The 14334-nt window shown below is 37.8% G+C and overlaps 2 protein-coding genes across 2 annotated transcripts in view; both read left to right on the top strand.

The window, feature by feature from the left end:
- The window catches only part of LOC148944683 (uncharacterized), a 75102-nt gene that overhangs the window by 34365 nt on the left and 26403 nt on the right, over nt 1-14334 (top strand). Inside the window, exon 5 of the transcript XR_016142870.1 lies at nt 8174-8287. The gene's annotated coding sequence lies outside the window, so the exon portion shown is untranslated. The remainder of the gene's footprint in view (nt 1-8173; nt 8288-14334) is intronic.
- LOC148944684 (uncharacterized) lies at nt 3364-4236 on the top strand. The gene has a single exon (XM_089099995.1). The coding sequence runs from the start codon at nt 3364-3366 to the stop codon at nt 4234-4236; it is 873 nt and encodes a 290-aa protein (XP_088956121.1).

Genomic DNA, 14334 nt, shown 5'->3' with positions numbered 1-14334 from the left:
AACGGGAAGAACCCCTCATATACATACTAAATTGTGCTCGTTTTAAGTTTTAATGCTGCTCCTTACTTTCAGTTGAAAAATCTTTTTTTTTAATTTTATTTCTGATCGTTTTTTAAATAATGCTGGGAAATCCGGCACCCCCTTCATAAAAATGTCCCTTCTCTCATGAAAACATCGTATATGGAAAGATCACTTAGCCCCCTCCCCCTGACTCCCCCCCCCTCTATCACCAGAAAAATCCCTCTTGAAAACGTCTGTATACTTCCCAATAACCAATACTAGATGTAAACAATGGGCAAAGTTCATCACTTGTATCCCTTCTCCCGGGGACTGTGGGGGAATAAGTCATCCTTACAGACATAGTTATTAGATTTTTTACTATGCTGAACAAAATGGCTATCTCAAAATGTTGATCCAGTGACTTTGAGAAAAAAAGCGTTGGAGGGGGCCTAGTTGCCCTCCAATTTTCTTAGTCACTTAAAAAGGGCACTAGAACTTATAATTTCCCCTTCGAATGAGCCCTCTCGCAATATTTTAGGAACGCTGGATTGATATAATCACCCCTGGCAAAAAAAAACGAACAAAAAACAAATAAACACGCATCCGTGATCTTTCTTCTAGCAAAAAAAAAAATACAAAATTCCATATTTTTGCGGATAAGCGCTTGAAACCTCTATAGTAGGGTTTTCTGATACGCTGAATCTGATGGTATAATTTTCATGAAAATTCTATCACTTTTGGGGGTGTATCCTACTTTTGTCAAAAATAAGGTAAATTTTTTCAGGCTCGTAACGTTTGATGGATAAGACTAAACATGATGAAAGATATATATTTAAGATTACCATAAAAAATCTGATTCTGTCAATGTATCTAAGGGTAATAAATGTCCGTTTTTTAGAGTTTTGATCACAATTGAGCCGGGTCGCTCCTTACTACAGTTCGTTACCACGAACTGTTTGAAAATAAGCGACTAGCATTCTATAATTAATACCTTCCTAACCTAAACAAGATTTGGCAGCTTCCTTATTCATCATGATCCCTACTTTCCTACTTATGCAACCCATCCTTCCTGCCTCAGTAATCAAATTATAGTTCACCTAATTTTGCATTTCCTACTCCTGGGATATGAGTTTTTGAAACTCCTAATAAGTCCAGCTCAAAGCGTCTAGATCCGTCAGTCAAACTATCGACAAGACAGTTATTTTTTAATGTCGTAACACTCCAAGTTTCAATTTGAAATTTTCATCATTGGAATTATTTTGGCCTATGGCAAAGCAGTCGTTTCAGAACCAGTACAGAAGAGAGACTAACACATCATCTCAATTCTACATGAAGTGCTTAAGCTAACCTGGAACCGGATAACAAGAAGTCCCTGGGATCTCCAGTTGAATGTAGGCTTTGTATAATCCTGGGCCCATCTTGGTCACATCATGGGTTCTTACACTTGGAAATGCTCTTCAACCAACAAGATTCGAAATACTACACAGACTATTATTTCCTACTCATTATATATCCATGCCTATAAATATTATGCTACTGTGGGGAGGCAAACCATAATAGATAACATATCTTGGAGAAGGTTTTTTTTAGTCCAAAAAAGTCCCAAAACTATACCAAACCAGAAAAATTATCCAATCATAAGAATCCAGTACAAAAGCTGTGTCATTTACTAGGTAATAATTTTATCAAGGCGCACCACTCCTCAAAGCCACCCTGAAACACTGTTAGCAGTCACCGTTTTGATTAGGTAAAATCGTGTAAGGTCCACCCTGATTCCATGCAAGCGAGATTTCCCTGGCGGGGATAAGGACGGAGAAAGGAACATATGATGGAGCAGAGACCTCGAACCATCTCAGAGCTCCAGAGCAGCTGCAACCTCTTACATCGAGCCTATGCTTGTCAGAATATTCGTCAGGGCTCACCCTGGCGGTGATTCACCAGGGTATTACATGATAGAAAAAGTCTAAAGCTTTTTTCTGCTTTTTTGGAGTCTATTCCTTATCTGTTAAAAAAAAAAAATGTTGAAAGTCAATCAAAACTTTTTCAGTTGTATATTTTTCCAATTTAATATAAACTCAATGCAATTCTAATGTATCTACATAGTACTGTACATATTTTTTGTATCTGAATCAAATTTGTAAAATAAAGCTTGGTACTGATTTTGGTTTACGAACATTCTGGTGCATTTTCTTCTTGGATCTGGTGCATTGATTCTGATTGATTCGTTACGTAAGTTAGCTCCCTGCTAAGCTCCCCTGTAGACTAGGTTGGGTAGAAAAAGGTTGCAGTTCTGCCCCTAGAGAGGGTTGTGGGTCTCTGGGGTGCACCACAGGCACCTTCTCCGTCCCTAGCTCTTCAGGGAGAAATCCAGCTGCGTGGCCACACCGTGGCAAAAGGGTGGCAACGGCCCTGCCAACCTAACCTTGGCGAACGCCGGCTAACACGCAGAAGGGGTGCCTTTGGATGGGGGACCCGTCGGTTAGATATATTCCCACGAAACGAAGGAAATGGCAGAAAGAATTTAAAAACCAACTTTGGCTACGGCATTCCCAGCAAGCGATGCGTCGGAGGCTAAGGCGACCCCGACGAGAAGTGAACTAGCGGACCACCTGTTGAAACATCGCTAATTCATCAGTGTGGAGGGTTGGGACGTAGGTTCATTGAAATTCCCTGTAATCCGGACCTTCATTGCAGGCGAATGCGTAAGATATTGCATGGACATTATGTGTGTATCTGAAACCTGGCTGAATGCAAATTTGGAAGACAAGCCCGTCTCCACCCCTGTTGGAAAATCCGAATTCTACTTTTTCAATTCCGGACCTAGTGACGGCTCTGGTAATGCGGGGGTTGCTCTCCTCAGTACTAAGGCAGCAAAATCTCTAGTTGAATGGCAGCCCATCTCATCTCGTTTGGCTAAGACCCGTCTTAAGGGTCACATGTTCAACATTAATGTCTTCTCATCCTATGCACCAACCAGAGCCGCTGACGAAATTACAGTTGACGAGTTCTACGATGCTTTAACCCAGTCCTTGAAGAAAAGTCCCAAACCGTGATTTACTCATCCAAGGAGGTGATCTTAACGCCCATGTTGGAATCTACAAGACAGACCTCGAAAGAGCTGTTGGAAGATTTGGATTGGGAGACAGGTGTAAGAATGGAAGAAGACTCGTAGAATTTGCCCAGCAGCATAATCTTGTATTGGCAAATACGTTGTTCCAACACAAACCATCCCAGAGGATCACCTGGCACTCTCGAGATGGAAGAGCCCAATCCCAGGTGGATTACTTGCTAATATACTCCCGATGACGAAGCTCTATACAGAACTGTAGAGCCGACACAGGAGCGAAGAATAGCTCCGATCATATGCTTCTAAAAGCTTCCTTAACCATAAAGCTCGTCTCCAGGAAACGAACGCAACCTCCTCCGAGATACGATGTAGCACGTCTTCATGATAAAGCAGTCGCAGAAGAGTTCCACTTGGAATTATCTAACCGTTTTGACATCTTGTCCGCGAACGACGATAACGAACCAACCACCATTAACATAGAAGACGAGTGGAGGAAGATCAGAGATGCCATAACAGATGCCTCTAAAAAAGTCCTCGGCCGGCTGAGTCAGAAGCGGAAGAGGTGGATCTCAGAAGAGACTATCAAGCTATTAAACCAGAAACAACAGACCGGAAATACCAAGTCCACAGTGTTCAAAACACTGAGAAAAGAATGCCATAGATCCGCCCGCTGTGACAGACAACGCTATTGGGACCACTTGGCAGCAGATATGCAGAAGGCTGCTAGTCATTCAGATACCAGAAAGCTTTACCAACTACTAAAAAAAGCAACTGGGGAAAGTAGAAAGACCTCGACTGGAGTGAGAGGTGAATATAGAACGGTTCTGTTAAGAAAAGATGAAACAATTGCAAATTGGCAGTACTACTTCCAGAAGCTACTGAACCGCAGTCACATCATCCCTTCCACTCAAGCACCCTCCAATAATAGCGCCACTGCACTCCAGCCAAGCAACACTATCCTTAACTCAGTACTACCGAGTCAACAAGCCCCATACAGTAACGTAAATGTTCACTCTCCCTCAATACAAGAGATCAAAGAGGTAATCAAGAACCTGAAGAATCGCAAGGCGCCAGGCACATATTTTATCCCGGCAGAAGTCTACAAAGCTGCTCCTATTCTCGCTGAGAAACCACTGGAGCTATTCTGCTCAGTGTGGTCACGGGAATAGTTCTCCCAAGAAGGGAAAGACTCAGTTATGCTACCAGTCTTTAGAAAAGTCGACCGCACTGATTGCAAATATTGCAGATGGATCTTGCTTATGAGCATTGCGGCAAAGATCTTTGCAATGATTCTGTTTAACCGATTCCGTAAAGTCCACAACGAAAGAATCCGCCGCAACCAATCTGGTTTCCGAGCAGGCATGGGCTGTATTGACCAACTCTTCACCTTGAGACAGATTTTTGAACATAGAGCAAATCATCAACAAATCACCGTCACTGTCTTCATTGACTTCGTGACGGCTTTCGATTCAGTCATTTGGGGAGGAACTTGGATGGCAATGGAAGAGGACTGTGTCCCACCTAAGATCATACTACTCATTCCGGATTACTATCAACACACACGAGCCGGTATCCAGGTAAACGGAGAACTTTCTCCGCTATTCGATATCGACTTCGGTGTGAGGCAAGGGTGTGTACTCTCTCCCAAACTATTCAATTTTGTCGTCGATTGGGTAATGAATAAAAGCAATGCTAAACTTCGAAGGAGTCAAGGTTAGAACTGATTTCAGTATCACCGACCTGGATTATGCCGATGATGTTGTTCTTCTTGGTAAATCCGTTGGCGAAGCCCAGAAAATGCTTCTGAAAGTCTCCAAATTTGCTGCCCCAGTGGGGCTCAAGATTAATATTGACAAGACTAAAGCTATGTCTAGTGCCCCGGATATAAACTCTACCCCTATAACCCTTAACCATAGGCAGATTGAAGTTGTCAATAAATTCAAGTATCTTGGATCATACATTAACATCAATGGTGGATGTAGCGAAGAAATCCAATGCCGCATTGCATCAGCTTCCGCTGTCTTTGCACAGCTGTGGAAGCCGCTATTGGAAAAGGAAGGAAATCCACCGGAAAACAAACTTTCTTATTTACGATGCCCTAGTCCGATCAGTCTTACTGTACGGCTGTAAACTGGACTTTAAAAGTCACCAATGCACACGCCCTCAACCCTTTTGAACATAGAAGCCTGAGGAGCATATTGGGGTTACGACTTAGCGACCGAATCCCAAATACGGTCATCCGCCAACGATGTGACCAGAAGTACGACATCACATCTATCCTTCAACTCCGCCGCCTGTCCTAGTTTGGTCATGTTTGCCAAAGACTGGCCAAAACTTCCACAACTCAAAGGCTACTCTTAACACCAGTACATAATCGGAAGAGACGACATGGAGGACAAGCCGAAACTTGACCTAACACAGTCAAATTAGACATCAAGCCGATTGGTAGATTCCGGAGGCATGGTCGCAGATGGGACCCTTCATGGCTTAAAATTATCGCTCTATTAACCCAAGATCGTAACCTGTGGAATTCAACAGTCTGCCAGATCCTGTCGCCAGGGAGAGCTACATAGCTCGTGTCCTGATCCAAGTACAAGCAAGTAAGGTAGTAGTTACATAAGTTCATTTGTAAGTTACGTAAGAACAAAATTTTGAGAAATCCATTTAGCAAAAAAAAACGAAATTAATATGCAAATTTCGTTTTGATTTTTCATGTACGGTGAGCCAAAATAAAAGCTGCATTAACTCAAAAGCGTTCAGAAATTAGATAAAAAAAAACAAGTTTTTTTAACTGAAAATAAGGAGCAACATTAAAACTTAAAACGAACAGAAATTATTCCGTATATGAAAGGGGCTGCCACCCCTCCTCAACCCTTTGCTCTTTAAGCTAAAGTTTGACTCTGTCTCATAACTCTCTTTTTTAAAACAATAAAAAACTTTAGTGTAAAGAGCGAGGGGTTGAGGAGGGAGCAGCCCTTTTTATATACGGAATAATTTTTGTTCGTTTTAAGTTTTAATGTCGCTCCTTACTTTCAGTTAAAAAAAACTTGTTTTTTTTATTTAATATGATTAAAGTGCAGGGTATCAATCATAGTAATATATGCCCCTGTAGAACCGACTGATGGATTCTAGTGACTTGGAAGAATTTTACTTACAGCTACAGGAATAAATAGAGAGGGTCTCAGGTGGGAATATGGTATTTTTATTAACGAGTTTTAATGCCCAGGTTGGTAAAAATAGAGATGGATGATATTCTAGCCTTGGTAAATTTGGTGTAGGAAAAGAAAATAGTGATTGTTACAGACTGCTCTGTATTAGTTTTTAGGGTTAATTTAAAGCAGAAATTTAGAAAGGGTAATTACCTTCCTGGAAGCTATGACACTCATAGACTCATGGATGAAAATTTGAGAGAAACTGTCCAGGAGCAGTTAAACACGCAGCTTGAAAGTTTAAAATTTGACAGCTAAGAAGATGGATGGAACAATTTTAGGAAAATAGCTTGTGAAATGTCTGATAATGTGAAGTTGCTGATAAGTTAGAAACGTGGCTAGAAATGTTAGTGAAAATGCGTTATGTTTAATACAGAGGAGGCTTGTCCAAGAATTATTTGAGTGAAAGATCATATGAAAATAAGAGGAATAATGGCCTAAATTTAAGAAAGCATTGAAATTTGGATTAAACAGGTCTGAAGTGGAGGTCATGGATAAAATTGCCGAAGACCTAGAAGATGGAGCTAGGCGGCATAATAGTAAAATATTTTACTAGCATGTTGATAAATTGAGAGGTAATTTTCAATCTGGACTTTTCAGTGGTAAAGACTGGAACGGAGCCAGAATTATTACTAAGAAAAGAGTTAAAGAGATATGGCAAATATTTTGAGAATGTATTAAACTGTGACTGAGTTACAGGTAAAGATATACCGAAGAAAAGATTGAAAAAGTTGTTGGAACTTTTTAAAGGAAGATTTATATGTGAGGAGGAAATAGTGACAGTACTAGAAGGATTAAAAAATAAAAGGGCCCCAGGTGCTGATAGTGTGGTTAATGATTTTTGATAATAAGGTGGTTGTGAGGTTAGAGATAAGCTACTGAAGATTATGAATATGATTTTTATGAAAGGGGAAGTACCTGGTGATTTTAGGAAAGCTTTAACTAATCTTCCGTATGAAAGGTGATAAGAGTGAGTGTGGCAATTATAGAGGGTATATTCTTATTTCTATAGGAAGCAAAATACCAAGTATGATGATACTTCTTATAATTGGAAATGCTGTGTCAACCGTAAATGCACAAAGCTGAACTAATCGCCTTGGGTCGAAACATTAAAAACACAGAACAGGAAAAAAGACAAAAAAAGAAACATTAAAAATTTGTGCATGGAACTTGTACGTCAACCGTAAATGTTTTTCTTTGGTCTAATTTTAGATCTCCAGCTACGGGAAATTACATTATTCTTCAGTTTTGTTTATTATTCATTTAACGTATTAGCTACTTTTAGTTAAATTTAAGTTAGAGATACTTTTATATTGTAACCTGCTTCTCAAGATTTGGGTTAGTAAAATCAATTCTAGCCTTTTATAATTTATGGTTATTGTAAATGTTTGTCTCCGTGTTTCTGCTGCTTTTTCTATTTTTGTCTTTACTTTGTTATGACTGTATTTTTGTTGCATTCGGTTTCGTTAAAGAACTTTTCTTTATTTCTATTTTACCATATATTATTTTTGTTATCTTTGGGTATGAATATCTTCTTTGAGAGTGAAAGAAGGATAATTTATAATTATTTTCTACTCCTGGTGATCTGACTAGTATTTGTTGTTGAACACTGAGTGATTTAGAAAATAATGTGTTTAATGTTGAGGATTATTTGTTGATAGATATGAATGGTCGCAAATTAGCCTTTTATCATCTCTTGCTAGTAAATATTGCCAGTTATCAGCTTTGCAAGAGTTAGACCGGTCCAAATTTCACGGGTGTACGTGGAATTGCCCTTTAAGTCTTCTTACCATGAAATGTTTGGTATTATTTCCTTATTTATCAATTTACATAAAATAGCATTACGTGAAACTCTCACAGGTCAGGATAGCCTTCTCTCGTCCTTTAATATTTCCAGGCCATGAACTGACACCTTGCAATCGACTGTCAATGCAGCGTGGAGGCCTGGCTTTTACCGTCAGGCAGGATTAAAACTGGAAAATAAGAAAGGCTTTGGAAATTTGGAATGAAGGTAAGATAGAAACTCTTAGCATAGTAATTCAGATGTAATATCGAGCTTATATTTTTAATATTATATAGAAGCCCCCAAGTGCATCATTTGACAAGTTTACTGAAAGATTTAAATGGTTTAGTTCAAAATAGAATAGAACTAGTCAAGAGTTTATGAGTACGGGGCATTCTGATTTGTAAATATGCATGGACCAAGTGTGCACCCTTAAGCCTAATGATGACAAATGATTTATTTTCTGATATTTTCGATGGCAATATAGCAACCTTTCTCCTCTCCTCCCCCAGATTTGGGAAATGTTGATTTAAAAAAAAATACTTGCCCCTCCCCTAAGGTAAGAAGGCTTACAAAGGGAAAACAAGATACAGTTGAATTTCTCTTCATTTAATAGTATCTGTTGTTTTTCAACTTTTGTTTCTGAAGTAATTCTAAAAAAAAAAGGAGGGAATTTATAACAACAGAAACACCCCTTATTTCTGTGGGATGAAACAAACATTCTTATGTCAATAGTATAGTTTTTATTGCATCTTTTCCGGGACACATATTATCGAACGTTTGCATAAAACTAATAATAGCAAAAAAGCTAAAAATATACTGCAGGTGATGAGACTGAAGTGTGAACTTGGTTTTTAAACATTGCTTTTTAAGTCCTGGGATGGCCATAACATTTGTATTTCACCATGTAACTCGTTCGATGTACTTGTTACATACACTAGATTAACCATCTCCTCTTGAATCCCAGAACCATACCATAAATATCCTAGAGTAGCTAAATGGCTCTTAGAAGTTTGAGGAAAGGATTCTTGTATCAATTTCCTTTAATTCTAATTTTCTTACAACACACTTTGACAAATTACTGGTATAAAGAAAACGGTAAGGTCTCAATATAATTAATTGAAGACAATTGATAAATAATGCCAGCTGTTATATGTAACAGGCAACAAATTATAACCAAGATGAATTATATTACAAATATTTTCTTTTGTACTTATTACAACACTGAAAAGAAATTAAAATTATACTTAAAATAATTTTTGAACTAATGAGCTTTCAGCAATTAATATCAATGTATATCAAATATTCAGTTTAATTCTATTAATTCTATTCAAGATTGTTCAAGACACATATAGTTTTCTCTACAATCAAGAGTGTGGCTATTTCCCGTTTCCCTAATTATAAAAGACTAAAGCCTACTGCGTATTTTGTGGTTTACTAAAACGAATTATAATACCAATATTTTCTTTTAAACTTATTACATCATTGAAAATAAAATCAAAATTATAGTGAATTAAAATCTTGAGCTGATAAAATTTCAGCAATTAATATCATTTATATTAATTATTCAGTTTAATTTTATTTATTCTTTTCAAGACTGCTCAAGACACACTCAGTTTTCAATAAAGCGCCAATGACGCAATAAGCTTTACACTTTGACTGCTAGGGAAGGGGACAGTAGCCAAACTCATGTTTGTAGTGGCTATTGTTCGTTTTAAGCTTGATTTTTATGTTCAATCAAAGTTTTACTCGTTTTAAGATTTATTTATTCATTTATATTTGAACCTGTTTTATGTTTTTTGCTATGACTGTTTATTTGATTTTGTTTCGGGTTTTATTTATTCTTTAATAGTGAAAGATTTTTTGTTAGTTTTCAGCTTGATTTTTAAATTTCGCATATATATATATAAAAAGTCTGAATTTCCTGTCAAATGAGCCCCCCCCCCCAAAGTTAATACGACCATCCCTACCACAGACACCTTAATGATTAACTTGCATATGTTATAAGCCTTGCCCCTGGGGCCATATGAAATTTTCAACCCTTAAGTAATAGTTATTTAAATTTTAGACTATTTTGAACAAAATAGCCTTTTCAAAATTTAATCAGAAATATTTGGGAAAATTGCAAGAGGAGGGGGGGCTGATTACCCTCTGATCACGTTTGACTCATAAAAAGGGCCAAAAAAATATGAATTTCCAATCAAATGAGCCTCCTTCAAAGTTTATACGAACAAGCTTTTCATAAGAACTGTATATGTTAACGATTGGTAACTAGCATAATTTATAACCCTTTCCCCGGGGGATGAGGGAGGGAGGGTTAAACTTGGAACCATAATTATATGACATTTGGACTATTTTGAACAAAATTGGCTTTGTGAAAATTTCGAACCAATGCATTTGGGAAAAAGAGGCCATGGAGGGGTGTCTAGTTGCCCTCTGATCACTACTGAACCTTAAAAAGGAACGAAAACTTTGAACTTTCAATCAAATAAGCTTTTTCCAGTGTTTTTGATACTATAAAAACCTAATATGCCACTGGGGTATAGGTTACAACCCTTGTCCCGGTCTCTGGCAATTGTGCCAATTCCTAAGACATTGTTATATGTTGTTCGGATTTTTTTGAATAAAATGACTATCTCAAAAGATAAATTGTATGTATTTGGGAAAGAGGGCGTGGAGGAGAGAACTATTTGCCCTCCGATCACTTTTGACTATTTTAAAGGGAAATACGACTTCCAATTTCCAATCAAATGAGCCTCCTCCAAATTTTACACGGCCACCTTTTCCATAAAAAACTTTATATGCCCCCGGGAAATAAATTACAATCTATGCCCAAAAGCTCTGGGGGCTATATCGAACCCAAGACATTGTTACATAATCTTTAGTCTAAATTGAACACAATGGCTATCTCAAATTTCATATCACATACATTTGGAAAAAGAGGGCGTGAGGGGGGGGGGGAGGCTATTACCCTCTGATCACTTTTAGCTCTTAAAATGGGGCGCTAGAACTTTCAATTTTTAATCAAATGAGCCTCCTCCAAAGTTTATTTGACCATTCTATTCTATAGAGCTTTATATGCCCCCCCCCTCCGAAAATACGTTACAACCCTTGACCTTGGGGTTTGCGGGGCTGTATCATTCCCAAAAGTATTGTAATATAATAAATATACAACCTTGAACAGAATGGCTATCTCAAAACCTCTACTGAAATCACTTGGAGAAAATAGGGGGGGGGGAGGGGGGGATGTTGCCCTCCGACCATTTTTGACTCTTAAAATGGAACAAGAATGTTTTATGCGACCATCACTTCAATAAAAACCTTATTTACCCTGGGACATAACTCAAAACACTTGCCCCCAGTCTCTAGGGTGTTGTGTCAACCCCGGAATTCTTTATATGATCTTTGGTCTATTTTGAACAAAATGGTTATCTATAAAATTCGATGGGATGCTCTTGGGGAAAAGAGGGAAGGATAAGACAAGATTTATCCTTCATTAAATACACATACAATATGACATGTTACTATTCCCCTAAAGGATCATGGCTGGGGGTTGGGATAGTTGCCCTCCGGTTCCTTTTGACTATCAAAAAGAAAACTAGAACTTTCAATTTCTTATCAATTAAGCCCTTTTCAAAGCTGATACGACCAACATTTCTGTAAAAACTTTATATGCCCCCAAGGAATAACTTGCAACACTTACCTCCCGCGCTCGGGGGGCCGTATTGACCCCAGAATTTTTGGTATCTTTGGACTATTTAAAAAAAAATTACTCAAAATTTTGATTGGATACATTTGTAAAAAAGATGGCATAGTAGGGGGAGGGGGAGGGCTGTTTGCCCTCTGATCCCTTTTAACTCTTAAAATTAGAGCTCGAACTTCCAATTTCCAATTGCATCAGCCCTGTCTGAATTCTATGCAACCATCCCTTTCGTAATATCCATATATGCCCCCAGGGCATAATATTTCGTCCCGGTCTATTTTACCATATATTATTTTTGTTATCTTTGGGTATGAATATCTTCTTCTTTGAGAGTGAAAGAAGGATAATTTATAATTATTTCCTACTCCTGGTATTTCCTACTAAGGTAAGAAAGCTTACAAAGGGAAAACAAGATAGCGGGGCAGTAGGCTCTTTTCTACCTCTAGTATGCTCATATGTTGTTTTTTTTTTTTTGCATTAGAAAGGACAATTTCAGTTTAAAATCTCATTGGGGGAATGTGTTTTTAAAACATAAAATGTGAAGATCCCACTCTTGAGCAAAAATTTCCCCTAACACTCTTCTCTCAGTTAAGAACAAGATTGCCTGAGAGCTTAATTCAGTCTTGCAAGGCCATACCAAGGATTTTTTTTTTGGAGGGGGTTTTACTAAAAAAAAAAATTGGTGGGGGGAACACAAAAAAACCCATACAAAATTTTTTTATATCCTTTTTTGTTATGTTTTTACGAGTTAGACAAAAATTTTGGGGGCGGGGGGTTTAAACCTGGTACCCCCCCCCCCCCTTCTGGATACAGCCCTGCAGTCGTTCTCCCCCTCGCAGTTCCTACACAATAAACATCAGCTAATTTGTGGGACAGCCATGACAATGTGATTGCTGACAATGCAAAAGATATTTCGACAGCAGCTAAACCTATCATAGCTTTGGAGGACTTTAATAAGAAACCTACAGTTCTAAGAACGACTAATCCACTTGAGATGTATAGAATCTATTCAAGCCTACTACTTCCAGGATAATTTATTTTGAAGGATGTGCCTGTTGATCAGTGAAAGGTGGAATAGATTCTCACGCAAAAAATGAATTGATAAAGTGCTTGAATGCCTAAAAATTGCCTTAGGTTTGATGATTTGTATCAGGGAAAACTGAGCAATTTGAAAATGTGGAAGATGCCCATTTTCCTGCAAAAAAGTTGGCCTGGAGAGCAGTAGAGGTGTTAAGAGGGTTCACGAGATCAAATTGGTCCTGCAATCATACACGTTGATAATCCTTGTGTGAGTCTGGCTAAAATAAGATGCCACATTCCTAAATTTCAGCTAAAAATTCGGCGGAAGATATTGAGGAGTACTGGATTTCAGACGATACGCTACATCCAAACGATACACCTTTTGGTTAAAAAGTTGGCAGCAGGAGAGGGGTTGAACACGATTGAATTTTAAAACGAGTTAGGACCGAGATTGTTTTGCGCGAATCAGAACATGTTAAAATAAATGCTTTGAGACAGAAGCATTACCAATTTGAGTTGTTGACATCTCAAAACAACAAAAATCAATTACAATAAAAACCATTGAATGGGTTCTCAACCCGTGTAATAACAGCGTATAAATACCTCGAGGTAGTAAATAAAAATAATGAGCACACATTTTGATAAGCAAAAAAAGTCAAATAAAGAAAAACATATAAGATACGATATTTATTTCAAAAAACGTCTATCACAGGCCCGGAGGACCGAGTTTGTATTCCGGAGTCATAAAACCAAAAAAATCATAAAAACAAGCACAACAATTAAAACAAACTGGCAAACCAATGCCAAAAACGACAATACCAGAAAAAAATTTCTGCATAAAAATATAGAAACAAGACATTTCATTTTTACGTTCATTAAAGGCTGGGTTGTGGAAAAAAAGACGTTTTTTCCTTGTTAAAATATCCTAGTACATTTCTAAAAATCCTATTTGTTCGTCTTTCAAATACCCCCTCCCCCACCGTTCTTGGTAAAATCCTCCAAGCATCTTTTTTATTTTAAAAAAGTTTTTTTTCTTTTTTTTAGGGAAAAACAAAGACATCATCTTACCTTATAAAACGAATCCATGCTAAGCAAGGTTACCCATGGAACATCCAGTTCTTCAATAATTTTCCTTGCTACTTTGGTTTTCCCAGATGCGCTTCCGCCCATATGCCTGAGAGCAAAGAAATTGACTTCATTATAGAGAAACATTTATGTTGTGGGAAAATTTTTCCTTTACTGTTTAATTGCCTAATTATTCAATTGGCAGATTAATTGACTATTGGTTTTAAAAAACCTGATGGTTAATATTGGCCCAACAATACTCTAGCTATAAAAATTCCAATCAAGTTTGACACCCTCCAAAATCGGGTTTCTTTTACAGCCATAGTTGATCTGATTCAAGATTTCAAAGAAATAAACACATGATGTATCCGCTTTTTGACAAGCTTATCCCTGTCCCCCTCCCCAGAAACAAATCCCTATATGTGTTCCAAGTGTTAGTTTTTATCCTTGGATTGGTTCAAACTAGTGTGTTCATTAAATGATATAG

Source organism: Artemia sp. Qi Xiang Cuo, chromosome 14 (assembly GCF_049724085.1).
Source record: "Artemia sp. Qi Xiang Cuo chromosome 14, ASM4972408v1, whole genome shotgun sequence".
Taxonomy (NCBI): Eukaryota; Metazoa; Arthropoda; class Branchiopoda; order Anostraca; family Artemiidae; genus Artemia; species Artemia sp. Qi Xiang Cuo.
Note: the sequence above shows the minus strand (reverse complement) of the source record. Positions and strands in the feature narration are given on the sequence as shown.

Coding starts and splice junctions, on each gene's coding strand:
- LOC148944684 (XM_089099995.1), top strand. CDS start 3,364: ATGCTTCTAAAAGCTTCCTTAACCATAAAGCTCGTCTCCAGGAAACGA.